The sequence below is a fragment of the Mobula birostris genome, chromosome 2 (assembly GCF_030028105.1).
Source record: "Mobula birostris isolate sMobBir1 chromosome 2, sMobBir1.hap1, whole genome shotgun sequence".
Lineage (NCBI taxonomy): Eukaryota > Metazoa > Chordata > Chondrichthyes > Myliobatiformes > Myliobatidae > Mobula > Mobula birostris.
The window spans coordinates 7,774,991-7,798,592 of NC_092371.1; the positions used below are offsets into that span (position 1 = coordinate 7,774,991).

General features: G+C 44.4%; 1 protein-coding gene across 2 annotated transcripts in view; it reads right to left on the bottom strand.

The window, feature by feature from the left end:
• LOC140211884 (uncharacterized) overlaps nucleotides 1-23,602 on the bottom strand; it is an 80,262-nt gene that overhangs the window by 52,606 nt on the left and 4,054 nt on the right. Inside the window, exons 2-3 of one of the 2 annotated variants that reach the window (XM_072282073.1) lie at nucleotides 15,149-15,278; nucleotides 13,451-13,603 (exon numbers count right to left, since the gene is read on the bottom strand). In XM_072282073.1, coding sequence (XP_072138174.1) covers nucleotides 13,451-13,603; nucleotides 15,149-15,278 — 283 coding nt within the window. The remainder of the gene's footprint in view (nucleotides 1-13,450; nucleotides 13,604-15,148; nucleotides 15,279-23,602) is intronic. The other variant, XM_072282081.1, reaches the window with a different exon arrangement.

Here is a 23,602-nt window from a genome sequence, read left to right on the forward strand (position 1 = left end):
TGTGAAGCCATGGGAGCAGGTGGTGGATGGTCGTACGAGCAGCCAATGCAGATCACAAGTCCTGGTTATGTGACCACTGACGCCAGGCAGATAATCTCTGAAGTGTATTGATATTGGCTGGGGTACCTGACAGAAGAAGGCAATGGCAAACCACTTCTGTAGAAAAATTTGCCAAGAACAATCATGGTCTTGGATCATGATCGCCCACATCATACCTTATGGCACGTAATGACGACGGTGATAGATGTCCCATAGGCGTCTATTCATCAAAATTGGATTTCTTTGAGAATATAATTAGTAAAATCAATATAGTTGAACCAATGGATGTGAGGGCTTTCAATAAGGTCTCACACAGGAAGATGCTCAAAAAAGCTAGAACAAACGATTTGGGTCAGTAAACTTAAATGGATTGAGAATAGGTAGTGCTTGGGTTTTAACTATGCAACGTTTGGCTGAGGGAATCAAATTTTGAGGGTAAAGGAGAGAGTAAAAAGGCATCAATTTGATTGTGGGCAAGTGAGAGGTGCAGCTGAAAACAGAGAAGGTGGAACATAACATGATGACCCACAGGATGCACAAAGCAGAATATATTAAAAAATGACATTGGGAAATTTTGATGTATTTAAGTCACTGATAACTAACATGCAGGTCTAACAAGTACAGTGGATTCTGATTATTTGGGACACACTGGGATCAGTACATTTTGGCCCAATTAAGTGGCTGCCCCATTAACCAAATTTTCATGGAAATACTTAAAAAGGTATTAAAAAAAAGACAAACTACCATTGAACTGGGTAACAGATTATGCATTTAAATGAAATACAGAATAAATTAGAACACTAACTTACAGACAAGCGCGAGGTTTTGCACTTTGGAAGGACCAGTCAGGGTGTCTTACACAAGGTATGCTTGGGCACTGAGGAGTGTGGTAGAACAAAGGGATCTAGGAATATAGGTCCATAGTTCATTGGAAATAGCATCACAGGTTGATGGGGTCATAAGGAAAGCTTTTGGTACATTGGCCTTCGTAAATCAATGTATTGAGTATAGGAGATGGGACGTTATGTTGAAGTTGTGTACTGCAGAACGTTGGCGAGGCCTAATTTGGAGTGTTGTGTGCAGTTTTGGTCACCTACCTTTCAGGAAAGAGGCAAACAAGGTTGAAAAAGTACAGAGAAAATTTGCCACAATGTTGCTAGGTCTGGAGGACCTGAGCTATCAGGAAAGATTGAATAGGTTAGGACTTTATTCCTTGGAATGGAGAAGATTGAGAGGAGATTTGATAGAGGTGTGCAAAATTATGAGGGGTATAAATAAGGCAAATGCAAGCAGGCTTTTTCACTGAGGTTGGGTTGGGTGGGACTACAATTGGAGGTCACATGTTAAGGGTGAAAGGTGAAAAGTTTAAGGGGAACATGCGGAGAAACTCCTTCGCTCAGAGGGTTGTGAGAGTGTGGTACGAGCTGCCAGCACAAGTAGTGCTTGTGAGCTCGATTTCAAAATTTAAGAGAAGTTTGGATAGATACGTGGATGGTAGGGGTACGGAGGGATATGGTCTCAGTGCAGGTCGATGGGAGTAGGTAGTTTAAATGGTTTCAGCATGGACTAGATGGGCCAAAGGGCCTATTTCTGTGTTGTACTTCTCTAAGACTCTATAACTATGACTACCAATACTACTACAGTACTGTAAAACTGTGTATTATTTCCTAATAGTTATCGACAGAGGAATTCATCCAGTGTACTGATTGACTGTAAATTAACAAAATCAGAGCAGACAGTTTGCGTAGATGGTGGACTGCCCAGTATTTTTGAAGACTGCATCCTTCAAGTCTTCATCTTCCTTGTAACGCTCAAGATAATTGTTGATACCTTCAAATTCCTCATGATGTTGAAGTAGTGAAATAATTTCATTTTTTCTCCCAGCCTGAATGCTTGGAACCACAGTGAGAAAATCCGTTCTGAATTGTCTCACCCCTTATTATTTGCTGACTACCAGAGGCAAAAATCACTGCTTTTTGAACACAAACACACCAAGTGATGCTCTTTAAAAACGATTCCCTCGAAGTGCAATGTAGTGCCCAAAACCAACATGTGCACACCACTGACACTAGTTAGAAAAGGTTTGGCAACAGTGTCCTGCCTCAATTAAGTCTTAAATAGACAAAAGGAATCCAGCCATTTTCTCGATTTGGTTTTGTTCTTTAAGAGCTGTCCCAAATAAGCGGCTGCCCGATTAAACAATGACCCAATTAACAGAAATCCACTATAATTGGAAAGGCAAATGGGATGCAGAACAAATGAGTAAAGATGTCTTACTAAAATTATCCCATCCTCGGTGAAATTACAAACACAAGAGATTCTGCACATGCTGGGAGTCCAGAGTAACACATGCAAAATCCTCTTCTCTGCTCCTTGCCTGCCCATCATCTCCCTCTGGTTCCCCCCTCCTTCCCTTCTCCCATCTCTCCTCCTATCAGACTCCTCCTTCTTCACCCTTTACCTTTTCCACCTATCATCTCCGAGCTTCTTACTTTATCGCCCCCTCCCCCATCCACCTGGCTTCCCCTATAACCCTTGTACTCCCGAACTATGCAAGTCCAGGTACAAAGTACCTAAGGCTATCTTAAGGGCGAAGGGACAAAACTGATTCAGGGTAGAGATGGAATCGGACGCATGTTAGCTCTGCTGGGGTTTGCAGACCGTTATTTCCTACAAAAGTCAAACCTAACATGGCAGTGATGCTCCACTTTGATGCATGCGTTGATAGGGAGAATAAAGCCACATCTAGGCAAATCCCTGCAGCATCTGAAGACCCTGGGATCTCTGTGTTGGAGGCCAACATCAGAAGATCTTTCAACAGGGTGAACCTTCGCAAGGCATCAGGCCCTGATGGTGTACCTGGTAGGGCTCTGAAAACCTGTGCCAACCATGAATCATACCAGTGCCCCAGGACAGCAGGGTGAGCTGCCTCAATAGCTATTGCCCAGTGGCATCACATCTGCTGTGATGAAGTACTTTGAGGTTGGTCATGGTCAACAACTGCCTGGGCCGGGATCTGGACCCACTGCAACCTGTGTATGGCCACAATGGGTCTACAGCGGATGTGACCTCACTGGCTCTTCACGCAGCCTTGGATCACCTGGACAATAGTAATATCTACATCAGACTGTCTTGTCTCCCTTTCTCTTCACCATTTACACTTCGGACTTCAACTACTGCACAGATTCTTGTCATCTTCAGAATTTTTCTGATGACTCTGCCATAATTGGATGCATCAGCAAGGGAGATGAGGCTGAGTACAGGGCTACGGTAGGAAACTTTGTCTCATGGTGAGAGCAGAATTATCTGTAGCTTAATGTGAAAAAGACTAAGGAGCTGGTGGTAGACCTGAGGAGAGCTAAGGTACCGGTGACCCCTGTTTCCATCCAGGGGGTCAGTGTGGACATGGTGGAGGATTACAAGTACCTGGGGATACGAGTTGACAAAAAACTGGACTGGTGAAAGAACACTGAGGCTGTCTACAAGAAGGATCAGAGCTATCTCTATTTCCTGAGGAGACTGAGGTCCTTTAACATCTGCCGGACGATGCTGAGGATGTTCTACGAGTCTGTGGTGACCAGTGCGATCATGTTTGCTGTTGTGCGCTGGGGCAGCAGGCTGAGGGTAGCAGACACCAGCAGAATCAAGGAAACTCATTCGTAAGGCCAGTGATGTTGTGGGGATGGAACTGGACTCTCTGACGGTGGTGTCTGAAAAGAGATGCTGTCCAAGTTGCATGCCATCTTGGTCAATGTCTCCCATCCACTACATAATGTACTGGGTGGGCACAGGAGTACATTCAGCCAGAGACTCATTCCACCGAGATGCAACACAGAGCGTCATAGGAAGTCATTCCTGCCTGTGGCCATCAAACTTTATAACACTTCCCTTGGAGCGTCAGACACCCTGAGCCAATAGGCTGGTCCTGGATTTATTTCCTGGCATAATTTACATATTAATATTTAATTATTTATGGTGCAACTGTAGCGAAAACCAAATTCCCCCAGGCTCAATTAAGTATGACTATGACTATGACTATCATGCTGCTGTTTATTGGCTGCAGCTCAGCAATCAACACAATCATCCACCCAGTTTCAATAAAAAGCTCCAGAACCTGGGTCTCTGCAACTGGATTGTTGACTTCCTCCAGAGACCAGAGTCTGTGTGGATTGGAAGTAACATCTCCTCATCACCAGCGCACCTCAAGGATGCGTGTTTAGCCCACTGCTGTACTCTCTCTACACCCACGACTGTGTGGATAGGCACAACTCAAGTGCCATCTATAAATTCGCTGATGACACGATTATTGTTGGCATAATTTCAGATGCTGACAAGGAGGCGTACAGGTGCAAGGCAGATCAGCTGGTTGAGTGATGTCACAACAACAACCTTGCACTCAATGTCAGTAGACCAAGGAATTGACTGTGGACTTCAGGAAGGGAACACACTCCAGTCCTCATCGAGGGATCAGAAGTGGAAAGGGGGAGCAGTTTCAAATTCCTGGGTGTCAGCATCTCAGAGGATCTCTCCTGGGACCAACACCTTGACGAAAATACAAAGAAGGAATGAGAGCTCCTATATTTCATCAGGAGTTTGTGAAGATTTGGTCTGTCATCAAAGACACTTGTAAATTTCTACAGATGTACGGTGGAGAGCATTCTACCTGGTTGCGTCACTGCCCGGTAGGGAGGGGCTACTGCACAGGATCGGAAATTTGTAAACTCAGTCAGCTCCAGCACGGGCTCTAGCCTCCCTAGCAACGAGGACGTCCTCAAAAGGTCAGAAAGGTGGCATCCATCATTAAGGACCCCACAACCCCGGGACATGTCCTCTTCTCACTGCTACCATCAAGGGGGAGGCACAGGAACCTGAAGACACACACTCAATGCCAACTTCATTCCCTCTGCCATCAACTTTTTGAATGGACAATTAATTCATGAACTATTTTTCCCTCTCTTTTTGGACTACTCATTTAATTTTTTCCAATATATATTTCTAACTGTAATTTATAGTTTTTACTATGTATTGCAATGTACTGCTGTTGAAAAAGCAACAAATTTCATGACATATGCCAGTGATATTAAACCGGATTCTGGTTCTCCTTCTCCTCCCACACTGCATTCCGCCCCCTTCCTTTCCAGTCCTGATGAAGGGTCTCAGACTGAGGCGTCGACTCTTTGTACTTTTCTACAGATGCTGCCTGACCTGCTGAGTTTAGGTTATGAAGACACGCAGTCCTCTTTTATTGTCATTTAGTAATGCATGCATTAAGAAATGATACAATATTTCCTCCGGTGTGATATCACAAAACACAGGATTGACCAAGACTGAAAAAACTGACAAAACCACATAATTATAACATATAGTTACAAACAGTGTAACAATAGCATAACTTGATGAAGAAGTCCATGAGCACAGTAAAGTTCAAAGTTTCTCAAATGCCCCACATCTCATGCAGACGAAGGAAGAAAAACTCTCCCTGCCATGCCGACCACAATCCGACTCTGAGTCATCCGAAAACTTCGAGCTCTGATCAGCTCTCCGACACCAAGTACTGAGCGCCATCTCTGTCCGAACGATTTGACCTCCTTCTTGGTCGCCAAAAGCAGGCAAGGCCGGGGATTTTGAGACCTACCCTCCCAAAGATTCCCGACCACACAGTAACGACAGCAGCGAACGGGCTTTTCAGAAATTTCTCCAGGTGTTCCTCTGTGCTTTCACGTCCATTCTCTATCAAATCAGAATTGTCCACGGCTCCTATTTAACTGATACGACATCATTTTTCACCAGAGGGCTGCGCACGCGCGGCGCACTGCCATCTTCTCCTCCCGCCTTTTTTCTTCAACATTTTGTGTGTTCGTCAGTGAGATCACACCTGGATTGGGTATGGCTTTGGTTTCCTTACCCAAAAAAGGGTATGAAATAAAACTTGCTATAGATGGAACTCAATTAAAATTCACTAAGCTGGTTCTTGGGAGGGTAGGTTTGCCGAATGAAAGGAGATCGAGTTGACAAGGCCTGTATTCCCTGGAAGAATGAGAGATGATCCCATTGAAAATTCCTGTAGGGTCGGGCAGGGTGGATACAGGGAGAATGTCTCACCTGGCTCAATATACAATAATCACAGAGTCAAAAGGGGCAAGCCATTTCATACTAAGTTGAAGTGAAATTTTTCCACCCAATCCGAGAACTTCTCTGCTCCAGAGGGCTGTAGCGGCTCAGGCTTCAACTTTATTGAATTGGTCTCTGAATATTAATGGGATCAGTAGATATGGAGATTGTGTCAGAACAGCAAGCTGAGTTAGATCAGTAATGATCTTGAATAGTGCAGTAGATGGCCTGCTCCTCATCCCAAGTCTCACGTAGGAAGCAAGAGACACAACTAAAATCCCTTCTCTGATCTGAAGTGATAGCAATCTGCCCTGAGTTCAAACAGCAAGACTGGCCCAGAGCACCAGTTTGGATCTGTTTCACCACATGTGTCCGTGAGGTCTGGGCCAATGGTCATTTCAGTTTCTTGGAATTTGGATAAATATTTGTAAAGAGTACAGAACAATATGGGGAAACAGCTGGGAAGAAGCATAGGAGGAGAGAGCTTAAATTAAAATGGCAGGATCACATTCAGTCAGAGAAATGGGAGGGAGCTGGAACTGTAAACATAACGGATGAAAAGGGCCCACAGTTGCATTCACTGAAGTACATCTCTCGTTGCATGCAGTGGGTTCCATTGTTGTCACGGGTGTCCGCAGGATGTCACTAACAGACATTAAACTTAAAAGATATGTTGAACGCAGGCCAGTTTGGCAGCACAGTGTAACAAACTCTGAGTTACTTGTCTGTTGTTCTTGCCATGATTAAGCAGTGCGTCATCCCCGAGAGAGACGGTGCTCTGCAATAAAACTCCTTTAACAGTTCTTAGTCAACAAAGCTGTCAACGGGGTTAAGAATGTCACGGACTTCAAAGTCAAAGTACATATATTATCAAAGTACAGAAATGTCACAATGCCCCACTTGGAGGCTTACTTCCTTGCAGGCATTTACAGGAAAATAAAGAAATACGACAGAATTTATGAAAACTATATTTAATGCAAAGACTGACTAACAATCAATGCGCAAAAGAAGATAAATTGTGCAAATAGTAAATAAATAGATCGATAAATAAAACTGAGAATCTGAGTTGTAGAGGCTCTGAAAGCGAGTCCGTAGGTTGTGGAATCAGTTCACTGCTGAGGTGGTTCAGGAGCCTGATGGTTGAGGGGTGATAACTCTTCCTGAACCTGGTGGTGTGGGACCTAAGGCCCCTATACTTCCTGCCTGATGGTATTAGCAAGATGACAGCATGGCCTGGATGTTGGGGTCCTTGATGATGGAGGTTCCTTGTACATTAAAATAAATCTTAAAATACAGAACATGTTGGTTACGGATGTGGCTTTTCCATTTTCTGCACTGCACTGGTAATATACTTTAAAATGTACTTAACTGACTGCAAAGCAATATGGGCTGGCCTGAAAACATGCAAAACCCTGCAGAAGTGCAAGTGTTTTTTTTCAATTATGTTAAGTTGTGAGGATTATAGAACAGGAACCCCACTCCACCACCCTTCCCAATCCAACATGTCTCTCCATGGTCTCCTCTCCTGCCATGCTGAGACAACTCTCAGGGTAGAACAGCAACTCCTCTTATTCCTTCTGGGTAGCCTCCAACCTCAGAGCATAAACACCGATTACCCTAATTTCTGGTCATTTCTCCCTCTCCCTTCTCTCTTTTCGATTCCCTTTTCTGGCTTTCCTCACCTCACCTGCCCATCACCTCCCTCTGGTGCCCCTCCTCCTTCCCTTTCTCCCATGGTTCACTCTCCTCTCCTATCTCCTCTCCTTTTCTTTCTCCTTCCATCCATTATCACTTCCATTTATCCTCTCCTAGCTTCTTACTTCATACCCTCCCCCCACTCACCCATCCCCCCTTCTCCCTCACCTATCACCCGTTAGCTTGCACTCCTTCCCATCCCCCACCTTCTTATTCTGGCTTCTTTGCCCTTCCTTCCCAGTCCTGATGAAGGGTCTAGGGTCTTGGCCTGAAATGTTGACTGCTTATTTCCCTCCATAAATGAACACTAAGTTCTTCCAGGATTTTGTGTCTGTTCTCCATGGTTGGTTATTTTGCGTCTGTTCTCAATGGTCAGGCATTTTGTGTCTGCATTCTTCGGGCAGCCATTTTGTGTCTCTCTCCATGGTCAGACATTTTGTTCTTAAATGGGAAGATGGTTAATTGTGTTTTTGGTGGCGCTTCCCCTCTCTTCATTAGTTATTTTCATGTCAACTACTTATTCCACTCCATAGATGCTGAGTTCCTCCAGCATTTTATGAGTATGTTACTTTGGATTTTCAGCACCTGCAGCATCTGCAAAAGCACATCTGCCATCCGCAGCGAATGCTAGAGAGGATGGACTGAAGACTGATCCGCTCCAAGGAGTGGCTGAGGGATGGCTGTTCAATTGACAGTGTTGTAGCATTTCCCATGGAAAGAGTACAAAGAGCTTCCCATACCATTAATTACACTACATTGTAGTGTTATGTCAATTAAAGGGAAGAGGGTGGGAAAGTGGGACTAATTGGACAGTGGCCGTGTGCACAAAGCAACAAATAGTCAGCGTGTGTTGTAAGATTGTAAGATTCTTCAGGCTATACATTATTTTGTTTGCATATTGCCAAATTCCAAAGGTACTGAGGTGAGTGAGTGACTAAGTTAATTTTTGGATGAGGCGCAAGTCTGTCTGGACCCTGGGAAGGAACTCTGAACCAAAAATAGCGCAATAGCATCTTTACTATTCAAAGCCGGTTCTGCTCGCTGCTCTGAGACGTTTATTCCACTCTCCATGGCTCGGAGGCCGAGGCCCTGGGCCTACTTCGGCTGCTCCGGGCTTCGTGCCTCTGGACTCACTTTCGTTCTGAATGATGTGGCTTGCTTTCATTGTTAGCACCATTTGTCTTGTTTTTTTTCTCTCTCTCTGTGCACTGGGGGCTTTTTGGTCATTTTTTTAATGGGTTGTTATGGGTCTTTCGTTTTGTGGCTGCCCGTAAGGAGATGAATCGCAAGGTTGTGTAACTTTATACGTACTTTAATAATAGACATGCTTTGAACTTTGAACTTTGGAATTCTAGGGTTAGAAGAAGTAAGTTTGGTTTTATGTTGCACCTACAATGCCAGTCTTTCTAAAGGATCAAGGATCAACTTATTCCCCATGTACATTTCCCGTGCATAGATCAGGAACTTACTAGGGTGCTTTGGGCAGGGCGCAACATGCAGAAAAAAAGGATAAGGAATTATATAGAATGTGTAAACTTGGAGTATAGTACAGATATGGAATAAAACATGCAAGGAAAGACATCCTTGCCATAGAGGGAGTACAAAGAAGGTTCACCAGATTGATTCCTGGGATGGCAGGACTTTCATATGATGAAAGACTGAATCAACTAGGCTTATATTCGTTGGAATTTAGAAGATTGAGGTGGGATCTTATTGAAACGTATAAAATCCTAAAGGGATTGGACAGGCTAGATGCAGGAAGATTGTTCCCGATGTTGGGGAAGTCCAGAACAAGGGGTCACAGTTTGAGGATAAAGGGGAAGCCTTTTAGGACTGAGATGAGGAAAAACTTCTTCACACAGAGAGTGGTGAATCTGTGGAATTCTCTGCCACAGGAAACAGTTGAGGCCCGTTCATTGGCTATATTTAAGAGGGAGTTAGATATGGCCCTTGTGGCTAAAGGGATCAGGGGGTATGGAGGGAAGGCTGGGGCGGGGTTCTGAGTTGGATGATCAGCCATGATCATACTGAATGTCGGTGCAGGCTCGAAGGGCCGAATTGCCTACTTCTGCACCTATTTTCTATGTTTCTATGTTTCTATACCTTGCTCCATCACTGAACCATTCCCACAACCTATGGATTCACTTTCAACAACTCTTCATCTCACATTCTCAATATTTATTATATATTTATTATTATTTCTTTCATTTTGTATTTGCACAGTTTGCTCTCTTTTGTACACTGGTCGAACACCCAAGTTGGTGCATCCTTTAATTGATTCTATTATGGTTATTATTCTATTATAGATTTACTGAGTTTGCCCACAAGAAAATGAATCCAGGGGCTGCATATGGTGACAAATATGTACTTTGATAATAAATTTACTTTGACTTACATGGCCAAGTGGTTAAGGCATTGGACTAGCGACCGGAAGGTCGTGAGTTCGAGCCCCAGCCAAGGCAATGTATTGCGTCCTTGAGCAAGGCACTTAATCACACATTGCTCTGCGACGACACTGTTGCCAAGCTGTATGGGCCCTAATGCCCTTCCCTTGGACAACATCGGTGTCGTGGAGAGGGGAGACTTGCAGCATGGGCAACTGCCGGTCTTCCATACAACCTTGCCCAGGCCTGCACCCTGGAGAGTGAAGACTTTCCAGGCGCAGATCCATGGTCTCGCAAGACTAACGGATGCCTTTGACTTTGACTTTGAAATACCAGTATATATTTACATTGCAAACAGCATTATAAAAAGTGATTTAATATGTTTACATTGCAGTGCAGAGATTGAGGTAACAGATAGAGGGGGTTGGGGGGAGCTAACTAGAATGGTTAATTGGGGGTTGGGGAAGAAACTTTTAAGATGGTGTGAAGTATTTTTGTTTTAAAAGCCTTAAAGCGCTTTCCAGAAGGGAACTTTTGGAAAGGCAGTTTGCAGAGTGGGTAATGCCCTTAATGATTTTTCCTGCTCACTTCTTTGGGTTGGAGATGTACAGGTCCTATGGTGATCGTAAAATACACAGAACAACTAAAAATAATGAACATCTGCTCTTATCCATAAGGCCATAAGACATAGGAGCAGAATTAGGCCATTCAGCCCATCGAGTCTGCTCTGCAAATCCATCATGGCTGATTTACTATCCCTCTCAAGCCCATTCTCCTGCCTTCTCCCAGTAGCTTTTGACAGCCTCACTAATCAAGAACCTATCAACCTCTGCTTTAACTATCCTCAGTGACTTGGCTGCCACTGCCATTGGTGACGATGAATTCCACAGATTCACCATCCTCTGGCAGAAAAATTCCCTGTTCATCTCTGTTTTAAAGGGATGTTCTTCTATTCTGAGGCTGTGTCCCTGGTCCTAAACCCTTCCACTATAGGAAACATCCTCCCCACATCCACTCCATCTCGGCCTTTCAGTGTTTAATAGGTTTCAGTGAGATCCCTCAGACTTAGCAACATGACTGGAAGGTAAATAGAAGCATTTGGGCTCCTGAGTCGGCTCCTCTCTAACACCTTTGTTTGATCCTCTACCTCAACCATAATTCTCCCCACCCTCCCCTTCTCCTTGTTTTGTCTTCATGTATTAAAACCTTTTTACTTTATTTTATTTTATTGAGATACAGCATAGTTTGGATCTTCGAGCAGCTCCGTGCCGCCCAGTAACCCCCAATTTAACCCCAGCCTAATCACAGGACAATTTACAATGACCAATTAACCTACCATCTGGTACATCTTTGGACTGTGGGGGGAAACCGGAGCAAACAGAGGAAACCCACGCGGTCACGGGGAGATCACCAAACTCCTTACAGCCGGCGGTGGGAATTGAACCCGGGTCGCTGGTACTGTAAAGTGCTGTGCTTGCCACTACACTGTGTAGGCCATTTGCAACCTTGGGGTTCATCTTCTTGCAGGCAAACAAAGAAATACAATAGAATGCACGAGAAATCAAAGGCCAGCAAACATCCAAAGTGCAAAAAAGTGCAAATTGTGCAAATAATTTTAAAAAAGTAAACAAATAACACTGGGAACTGCACAGTCTCCAAGAGTGAGTCTACACGCAGCCACGGGGAGAAAATACAAACTCCTTAATGACAGTGGCAAGAATTGAACCCAGGGTGCTGGTACTGTAAAGTGTTGTCCTAACCACTACACCACACTGCCACCCCATTTCTGCCTTAAATACGTTCACTAACAAACTTACCTTAGCTTTTGGGGGGTAAGAAGTAGGAATTTTTCATTACAGTCTGTTGCGAACCAATACCACAACATAAGACTCCATTCCCTGAATCCAGACTCTCTAACCAGGAGGTGCAATCACTGAGCATTCACATTATCAACCCCTTTCACAAGCCTTCAAGTTTCAATGATATTCCCTCATTCTTCCAAACTAGGAGAGAAAGCCCATCCTATTAAACCATCAGACAACCCTCTCATTTCAGGAACCAGCCGTGTAAATCTGCCAGGCTATCTCAGTTACTGACGGGGACTCAAAGCACTTCACAGGACAATAAGCAAGTATTTTTTTAATCATGCAAGTTTGCATTAAAATAAAGATAATTATCAACAAATCTGTATGTCTCCAAATTAGTCTGAAAAAAAGGATGATATCAATTACACAAGAATCTCTCTTTATTTTCTCAAAAGCATGGGTATACAAGTGAAGAGCTTTCCTTTTCAGCTAATTTTACTGTGAGTACGGTGGGGTGGAAATGGAAGTGGATTTTGGCTGGTGTGAACAATTAACTGTTCACATTAGCTGTTATGTATTTCAAACTCTTCTCAAGCCTCTGACTCAGTAGAGTTAGGTTCAAAGGTTGCGACCCGAAAGGTCATCAGCGACTTGGTCACTTCCACCTCCCCTGGCGTCCCTTATCTCACCCTCACACGAGAGCAGGAAAAAAAGCTCACCGCCTTCCGCCAGCAAGGCGTCACTTTCTGAAAACTACTCCTGACCCGGTCACAGGAACTGGGCTACAAAGGAAGGGACGGCTCTAAAGCTTGTACCAATGCCAGCTCTCTGTGTTATGTCTCATCAGCACAGTCTCCCATGGTGGGTGAGATTACATGGCGAATTACACCCTTCTCCTACATTGGACTCTAGATCCTAGAAAAGGATCTCTAGATTCAATGGTTCCATTTAATATCAGAGAATGTATACAGTATACAGCCTGAAATTCTTCCTCTTCACAGACAGCCACATAACAGATAAACCCCCAAGAATGAATGACAGGAACCCCAAAGCCTCCCCGTCCTCCTGCGAGCAAGTAGCATCTAAATCATCAACTCCCCCACCTGCCTCAGCAAAAAATCATCAGCCCCCCCCCACCATCCATCATGCAAGGAATAGCAAAGCCCCCAAAAAGCACCAGCCCCCCCAACCACCTGTTGTGCAAGGAGTAACAAAGCCCCCAAAAAGAGTCTGATCTAAAGCCCATCGGAAGTCCTGTTTTTCTTCACTCTGCTGAGCAGTTTCACCGTCATTTAGTACATTTAGTACAACTTTCAGTGCGTGTCAGCATATCTCTGTCTTCACCTTTCACCCAGATTCGCACATTACTCGTCCTCACCCCGATCTAGAGTACTGAGCGAATACATTACCAAGTACCGAGATCAGAGAGAAAACCTCCCTGGTTCACGAGGTTCGACCCCCTCCGATGGGTAAATTTCACAGCAGCACACTGAGATTTGATTCCAGCAGTCCGACCGTGGAGGCAGGTCACAAATGCAAAAGTGGAACTTTTTTTGTTAGTCAAGCAGCCTGTGTGGAGAAAGAAATTCTTACTCTCCTTCTCTTTCTCTCTCTGTCTTTCTCCCATGCTCGCTCCCTCTCTCTTTCCCTCTCTCATGTACTCTTTCTCTCTCTCTCTCTCTCTCTGTCTCAGTCTCTCTCTCTCCATCTCTCTGTCTTTCTGTTGCTGTCTGTACATCACTGACCATGTTGAAGTTTATTGCCCATCTGCCCCCACCCCAAGGTGGGGGGGGGAGAGGGACTGGGGTGGGGAGGGTGGGGAGGGAGAAGAGGGAGGGAAAAAAGATACAGCGAGAAGGAACGCATGAGAAAAAGAGAGAAAGAGAGGGGGAGTGAGAATTTCTTTCTGCACAGAGGCTGCTCGATCCTCTGCATATTTCAAAAATGTTTGTTTTCATTTTGAATTTTTATGACATAACTGATTCTAAATATGTTTAGTTACGTTAGATATAACTTAATTCTCTTGTGCTTTGATCTGTAAATAAAATAAAATTTACATTGATCTGTAAATAAAATAAATTATTGAACTGCCATGTTAGAATATGAGCTCATTTCTCCAGATCAATGCTGCAGGCCTCTGGATATTAGTCCATTAACATCAGGAATCAATATTACTAAGATGAATCTCGTTAATAAGTACACAACACCACTGAACTGAGAATGGCGACATTAATCTTCCCAGTCTAAATCCTTCCCAGAGTCAGAAACCAGGAAGAAACACACACACATTCTACCGGGCTTTTCCTGTGTACCTCCCAGCAGTAATGAGGACACTAGTGATGGATTGCGGAAAAATGCCTGGTGACTCGGTGGAAAACCCTACTAGACGAAATAATCCCAGTTGGATTTCAGCTCTGCCGTAAGCCAGGAGACCATATTCTTGGAGCTGTCAGCTGGAGTGAATGAGGCATTTAGCAAGCCAGGCGGTGCTCCTGTGCCTTATCGTCATTCAGAAAGGACAAGTGCAGGGTCAGTCTGAGAAGGGTAGCTTTGGACTTGGCCGCAAAGCTCTGATAACGTTGATTGTAGAACTCCCCCCCGGACTCAGATCCCCATTGAAATGATTTCCCATTGACACCTTGCTGCAATTACAGCAAGGAGAGTTCCACCACAGACTCCAGCAGGCTTGGCTGTGAAAGGAAGAGGAATGCTAAAACCCCAGCCCCTAAAAAACCAGAGCCCCAGAAACACCAGCAGAAGCTCCAGAGACCTCCTCATCCCTGGGACGGAAAGGACCTTCACCTAGAAGGCATATGAAGTTGTGTCGTGAAAGTGGGAGCCACAGAACCAATCAACCTTAAGCCCAGGCCTGACTCTGGTGACCTGCCCCTAGTGGTGATGGGCTAAAGATGAAGGAGAAGAAGATGGCAAGGAGGAGGTCACGTTGTGATCCAAAGAAATCATTTACGTATGTATCAAAGTCTTTTGGGATCTCATTGCCACTGAATCCATGAACTTGTGATGAAAAGTAGCCCAGTCACTAATTTAGAGCTTGGCTCATTGAGCGTAGTTAGAGCAGCTGAACCCAGTGGTCTCACGTTTCAGGTGCCTTACCTGTGATCATTTGCTGTGCGTCGTACGGCTCCATGTAGCCGTCGTTTTCTCCCACCCGCTCCGCCTCATTCTGCCCTGTCTCCCGTTTCTTGGCATCGTAGGGGTCTGCATAGTCTTCCACAATGATGATCTGCGGGGTTAGGGGGTGGGGGGGAGAGTTGAGTCAGGTGATTAGAGTGGAGGAGTAGAATGAACACAGGGAGATTAGAATGAACATGCTTTCCTCACACTTCCCTCTCCATTTAATCTGTTCTTGCTGCCAATCCGTGCTGCTTTTCTGACAAGATGTTTGAATTGAGGACCCATTTGCCAAGTCAGCCCATGACAGTAGTTCAAAGCGAGGGGGGTTCTCCCTGTTATCCTGACCAATATTTAGCCCTCAATCAATTATGTCAAAAACAAATTATTGAGACATTTACCCCACCCCACCTTCCCTCTCTCCTGGCTTCACCGTCTAACTAGTACTCCTTCCCTTCACCCGTTTCGTATCCTGGTTTCCTCCCTGTCCTTTTCTGTAGTGATGAAGGGTCTTTGCCCGAAACGTCGACTCTTTATTCCTTTCCACAGATGCTGCCTGACCTGTGGAGTTCCTCCATCACTCTGTGTGTGTGTGTCTGTGTGTGTGTGTGTGTGTGTGTGTGTGTGTGTGTGTTTGTGTTATTGGGATATTAGTGCATTACGGTCATAAGACATAGGAGCAGAATTAGGCCATTCAGCCCATCGAGTCTGCTCCACTGCTCCATCATGGCTGATCCTGAACCCCACTCAACCCTGTACACCTGCCTTCTTGCCATATCCTTCGATCTCTTGACCGATCAGGAAACTATCAACTTCCAATTTAACTATACCCTTGGACTTGGCCTCCACCGCAGTCAGTGGCAGAGCATTCCACAGATTTACTACTCTATGGCTAAAAAAAAACCTCCTTACCTCTCTTATAAAAAGTCACCCCTCAGTTTTAAGGCTGTGCCCTCTACTTCTGAATACTCCCACCATAGGAAACATCCTCTCCACATTCACCCTATGTAGACCTTTCAACATTCGGTAGGTTTCAATGAGATGCCCCCCCAACGAATTCTCCTAACTTCCAGTGAGTACAGGCCCAAAGATGCCGAACTCTCCTCATATGTTAACCCCTTCAATCCCCGTGAACCTCCTCTGGACTCCCTCCAATGACAGCACATCCCTTCTGAGATATGGGGCCCAAACAGCATTGCTGTTTGTGGATCCTGGCTTTTTAAAATTAGCCTCCTCATTTTCTACAGTGATGAACAATAGTGACCCTGCATTGGAAGTATTTAATTAGACATAATGCACCAATGAAATGCTTGCCTTTTTTAAACCAATTTTCGATGCATAAGTAACAAGACATGACAGGCCTTCATTTACACTTTTCTTTTAAGCAGGGAGACATCTGTACTCTGTAGCATGCATCCTCATATAGGAATGGGTCTCCTCCAGAAACTAAACTCATTTTGTATGTAACTGCAGACTCAAGATACCAACAGTAAGTATCCCTAATCCAAGAGGATATTTGAAAAAAAGGAGACACAGGTAGCAAAGACCCATCCTAACCTCTTCACTTTTTTACTGCAATTTGTGCTGCTGTTGCAGTTCCTACACCCAAGTTCAGTCCTGACCTTGACTGCTGTCCACGTGGAGTTTGCATGGTCTCCCTATGCTGCATGATATTCCTCTGGGTGATCTGTTTTCTACCCATGTCCCAAAGGAGTATTGGTTGATTGGTTAATTGTGTCTCATGTAGGTGGGTGACTGTGCAATTGGTATAATGGGGTAGATTATTGGTATGTGATACAGACTGGGAAATGTGGGATAATAGGGTGCTTTGAGAGCTAGCATTGATTTGACAGGCAGAATAGCCTTTTACATCGTGAGAAAATATGGGCAAACTATCTTTGTGCTACATCTCCATATAGTTTCACATTCAGCCTCAAGAGTATTTTCCTTTATCATTTCAGTCAACACTAATACAAGGAATAGATAGAGTGGATAGCCAGCGCCTCTTCCCCAGGGCACCACTGCTCAATACAAGGGGACATGGCTTTAAGGTAAGGGGTGGGAAGTTCAAGGGGGATATTAGAGGAAGGTTTTTTACTCAGAGAGTGGTTGGTGCATGGACTGCACTGCCTGAGTCAGTGGTGGAGGCAGATACACTAGTGAAGTTTAAGAGACTACTAGACAGGTATATGGAGGAATTTAAGGTGGGGGCTTATATGGGAGGCAGGGTTTGAGGGTCGGCACAACATTGTGGGCCGAAGGGCCTGTATTGTGCTGTACTATTCTATGTTCTATGTTAAACATGCACCAAGTACGAACCTTGGTGGTTGTTGAGAAAAACACCAAGGATATCAGGTACAGATTTAATGAAAGCAGCCAGCCAAACATTGGTTCCTCTGTATAAGCAGGAGAGACTATTCTTGTGACCGAACTTAAGTTTAAGTGAATTAATTATACACCCCATGGACTTATTATTAGGTACACCTTGTACACCTGCTTGTTAATGCAAATATCTAGTCAGCCAATCATGTGGCAGCAACTCAATGCATGAAAGCATGCAGACATGGTCAAGAGTTTCTGTTGTTATTCAGATCAAACATCAGAATGGAGAAGAAATGTGATCTAAGTGACTTTGACTGTGGAATGATTGTTGGTGCCAGATGGGGTGGTTTGAGTATCTCAGAAACCACTGATCTCCTGTGATTCTCACACAACAGTCTCTAGAGTTTACAGAGAATGGTGCAAAAAGCAAAAAAACATCCAGTGGGTGGCAGTTCTGTGGGAGAAAACACCTTGTTAATAAGAGAGGTCAGAGGAGAAGACCAGACTGGTTCAAGCTAACAGGAATGCAACAATAACTGAAATAACTGCACATTACAACAGTGGTGGGCAGAAGAGCATCTCTGAATGCACAACACGTCGAACCTTGAAGGGGGTGGGCTACGGCAGCAGGAGGCCACAAGAATGCACTCAGTAGCCACTTTATTAGGTACAGGAAGTAACTAATAAAGTGGCCATTGATTGTATACTGTACTTATCACATCAGGAACACATTGCCATCCTTTCTGTCACTATCAGATCCTTTCCTATCAGGATTCCCAAAATGGAAAGGCATGATAGAATTCCAATTCCTGTCTGTTCTTAATTGTCTCAGAAACAACAACCTGTATTTATGCAGTGAACTTAACTGCAATGTGGCAAGGCACCTCCTGGAGCAATGGATGACAAACAAACTTACACCAAACCGTCCAAGGGGATTAGATTAGAGACCAAATCCTTGGTAGGTTAAAAAGCTGACTTGAAAAGGTGGATAGAGAAGTTTAGAGGAAGGTAAATCAAGAAGTTATAAGCCAGGGAGTTGAAGAGACAGTCGTCGATGAAAGGGTACAAAGATCCCAGAATATCACAGGGAGAGGAGAGATGGCAGACACAGGGAGGCAGAATGCCATGGAGGTACATTGAACCCAAGGTTACAAATACCAATAAAAACCTATTTCAGAAGTGGAAGGGTGAGAGAAATAGAAGTGATCAACGACATATTAGCAGTTGATGATAAGAAGAGTAAGAGACCCAGAGGTCCTGGGGTCCCCAGATAGATCAGGAATTCTTACGATAGAAGGAAGGATCCACAGTCAACTTTGAAGATTCCTAATCAAAGCAACAAGGAGAGGGATGGAGGAGGTGGAAGATCAGCTCATCATGATGGGCTTGGAAATGTACTCTAATGGCTAATTCCAACATTCTCTTTCAATTAGCATTTGAAGGCAGAACATGGGGTTAATGGAAGGATTGCCATCAGTTTGCAGGAACAGAAGGACTGGGGCTGCTTGCTCACAGAACCTCTGAGGTTGCTGCACAGGTTGATTAGGTGGTTGAGAAGGTGTATGGTGTGTTGGCCTTCATTAATCAGGGGATCAACTTCAAGAGCCACGGGGTAATGTGGCAGCTGTATAAAACCCTGGTTAGATCAGACTTGGAGTATTGTGTTCAGTTCTGCTCACCTCAAAGGATGTGGACTCTTTTGAGTTAGTGGTGGAGAGAAGGTCACTAAACAAATTGTATGGACAATCAGACACATCCTCTTCATGACCTACCGGATAAACAGCAGAGCACCCTTTCAAACAGACGCTTTCAGCTCCACTGTCACAGGCATCGTTACAGAAAATCTTTCCCACCAAATGCAGTAAGTGGCACATGGCCAAGTGGTTAAGGCATTAGACTAGCGACCTGAAGGTCGTGAGTTCGAGCCCCAGTCGAGGCAGCGAGCTGTGTCCTTGAGCAAGGCACTTAACCACACATTGCTCTGTGACGACACCGGTGCCAAGCTGTATGGGTCCTAGTGCCCTTCCCTTGGACAACATCGGTGTCGTGGAGAGAGGAGACTTGCAGCATGGGCAACTGCCGGTCTTCCATACAACCTTGCCCAGGCCTGTGCCCTGGAAAGTTTCCAAGGCGCAAATCCATGGTCTCATGAGACTAACGGGTGCCTATAAAAATAAAGCATATACAACAGTTCATCTCTGAATGACAGGAGGCACACATCATCGTTCAGTTGTCTCTCATTTATTATTTAATTATTGTATATATTATTATTTTGTACTTTATTGTTATTTAATATTATTACATTATTTATTATTGCTAAGTGTGTTTTAAAAAGTTGCTGCCATAACGAAATAATTTCCCACTCACGATCAATAAAGTACCTAATATTATTATTATTATTATTAATAAAATGATAAGAGGCATAGATAGAGTGGACAACCAGAGACTTATTCCCAGGGCAGAAATGACTAATGTGAAGGGGCATAAATTTAAAGTGATTGGAGGAAATTATAGGGAGAAATGTTAGAGTTATTTTTTTTCACAGTGTGGTGGGTGCACGGAATGCACTGCCAGAGGCAGATACATTAGGGACATTAGAGAGACTCACGTGGATGATAGGACAATGGAGGGCTCTATGGCAAGGAAGAGCTATGTTAATCTGAGAGTGGATTAACAGGTCAGCACAACATCGTAGGCTGAAGAGCCTGTACTGTGTTGTGGTGTTCTCTGTTCTGTGTCAGACGGATTGGCTGTAATAAACAACGGCCCCCTCTCAGCCTGCACCACCGCCATCATCACCTGTGTCACTCCGCTAGTCTTCAACTCTGGGGCGACGCAGTAGCGTAGCACTGTTACAGCGCCCGTGACCGGGGTTCGATTCCTACTGCTGTCTGTAAGGGGGATATACGTTTCCTCGTGACCGTGTGCCTCTCCTGCGGGTGCTCTGGTTTCCTCCAACGTTCCAAAGAGGTACGGGTTAGTAGCATAAGTGAGGAATTGGGTGGCGTGGACTTGGGCCGGAAGGGTCTGTTGTTGTACTGTATCTCTAAATTCTTAAAAATCCTTGACTCACTGGGCAATAATTCCTAGGATTATCCCGTTACCTTTCTTGAACATGGGGATAACATTAGCCACCCTCTAGCCCTCTGACTCTACTCCAGTGAAGAAGACAAAGAACATCAATAAAGGCCCAGCAATCCCTTCCTTTGCTTCCTGTAGTAACCAGTGATTTCAGTTTGTCTTCATTTCCATATAATCAGAGACGTTCCTGTTGCCCTGTCCCAGGCAACTTAAAATTTCTAACTTGTCCTCGACCTGATGAAAGACCACTGACTTTAATTGTTAACTCTCTTCTTCTTTCTACAGTTTCTACCTGACGCACATTTGCTGGTTTCGTTACAAATGCTAATAGAGGTGTGATGGGAAAAAAAGAAAGGAACAATTTAAAAATAATTAAAGCACTTTGAATGGAACCTTAAACCGTATAAAATCATTTTTCCTTGGGAGGGAGGGTGAGATTTTCGGAGTTGTCTGTGTGTGCATCAATACTAAAATAACATATACGAGGGGTGATTGGTAAGTTTGTGGCCTAAGGTAGAAGGAGTTAATTTTAGAAAACCTAGCACATTTATTTTTCAACATAGTCCCCTCCTACATATTCACACTTAGTCCAGTAGTCGTGGAGCATACGGATCCCTTCTTTGTAGGAATGGTCCACAGCAGGGGTGATTGATAAGTTCGTGGCCTGAGGTAGAAGAAGATGAGTTATTAACTTCAAACTTTATCATTCAAATAGTTGAACTGCACGTGCATGTAACAAGAGTGTCTCAGTCCTCCAGGTGGTCCATAGCAGGGGCGATTGATAAGTTCGTGGCCTAAGGCAGAAGGACATGAGTAATAGCACTCTCGTTACATGCACGTGCAGTTCAACTCTTTGAGTGAAAATGCAGAAAGTTTTAAGTTAATAACTCATCTCCTTCTACCTTAGGCCATGAACTTATCAATCACCCCTGCTGTGGACCACTTTCTGGAGGTCCACGACGCCGACTTCTACAAAGAAGGGATCCGTCTGCTCCACGACCGCTGAACTAAGTGTGTAAATGTAGGAAAAATGAATGTGCTAGGTTTTCTAAAATTGACTCCTTCTACCTTAGGCCACAAACTTATCAATCACCCCTCGTAGAATATAAAGCCTGCAAACTTTATTAAACTAAATTATTAGTGAGTTTCAGCATAATGTATTGGGTATTGCACAAGTACAAGGCTGTGGTGTGTTCATGGTCATTCTAAAAGAGAGGGTGAACACTTTGTTTTCACTACAGTCATTCATCTTTCCCAATACTGACATTGATATTTCAGTAAGGAATGTGTTCAATTGAATTGCGTGAGCTCGAGTGGACTAGAATATAAATATACAAGGATGTCATGCTGAAACTTTATAAGGCATTGGTCAGGCCGCACTTGGAGTATTGTGAGCAGTTTTGGGCCCCCTAACTAAGAAAGGGTGTGCTGGCATTGGAGAGGGTTATCCTGGGAATGAAAGGGTTAACACACGAGGAGTGTTTGATGGCTCTGAGCCTGTACTCACTGGAGTTTAGAAGAATTGAGGGTTGACCTCGTTGGAACCTATTGAATATTGAACATCCTATATAGAGTGGACGAGGAGCATATGTTTCCTCTCGTGGGGGAGTCTAGGACCAGAGGGCACAGCTTCAGAATAGAAAGATTCCCCTTTAGAATGGAGATGAGGAGGAATTTCTTTAGCCAGAGGGTGGTGAATTTGTGCAATTCATTGCCACAGACAACTGTGGAGGCCAAGTCATTCGGTATGCTTAAAGTGGAGGTTGGTAAGTTCTTGATTAGTAAGGGTGTCAGAGGTTACGGGGAGAATAGAGTTGAGAGGGAAAATAAATCAGCCATAATGGAATGGCAGGGCAGACCCGATGGGCCGAATGGTCTTACGTTCTATGGTCTCTCACGGACGAAGAACTTAGCACTGTGAACATTATTGATCTAGTATTTACAATGCATTAAAGAGAGATGGTTGCAAGGCAGTGGGAGACCAGCCCAGAATGCTAATTTCAGAATCATACTCATGCAGTAACTTCAGAGTGTGGAACCCAGGGAGCTAGAGACACAACTGTCAATGACATGGAAGAACATAAAGAATCCTACAAGGACGTAGGACAGAGACACGTCGCCAAGTAGAGCTCAGCTCATGCTTATCCGGGGCGAGCTACAGTCTGAGGTTCAAGCCTATTAAATGAGGCATAATAATGAACCAAATAAACTCCAGTAAGTAGGTTCAAAGGTTATCAAAGTATGTATGCAATATACAACTCTGAGACTCTTAGCCACAAAACAAAAATGCATGGAAGTCAGTTCAAAGAGAAACAGCAAACCCACCCCCCGCACAAAAAAAAGAAAGGCAACACAATCATCAACCCTCCCCCCACCTCAAAAACAGGTTTTGCTTTGATTACACAAGCAAGATTGAAGCTTGAAGGAAGCTCCATAGAATAAAGGAGTTTTGAGTGTCTCTTTATCCCAGGGAGCTGTTAGTTATTGTGATGTTGGAAGCTGAGCTTTTCCAATTCAGTTACATGGCTGGAGGTAGAGATTGGAAAGAGAGTGAAGCTGAGGAGGAAGATCGGGCCTCAGTAAGCTGAATGATCTCCTCTGGCTCTTACATCTAATGTTGTGCTTCTTCGATGCTGTGCACTCCCAGAACCCGCCAGCATTCCATTCAGCCTTGCATGCAAGTGAAGGCAAAGGGCTAACAGGCTATTCAATCACGGAGGTCAATTTATCCTTGCCAGCTCCCTTCTGGACCTGGAGTCAACAGTTGGAGTTTGTTCGCCACCTTGTTCTACCTTCATGGAACACCAAAGGCTTTAAAGTCAGATGCAGACATGAGCAGACGAAATGGTCCACCTGCTCGTTCACCTCCTTCCCCACCTCCATTCAAGGCCCCAAACAGTCCTTCCAAGTGAGGCAAGGTTTCACCTGTGAATCTGCTGGGGTCGTCTACTATATCCAGAGCTGCCGATATGACTTCCTCTATATCAGTGAGGCCTGGCGTACTGTAGATTGGGGGACTGCTTTGTCGAGCAC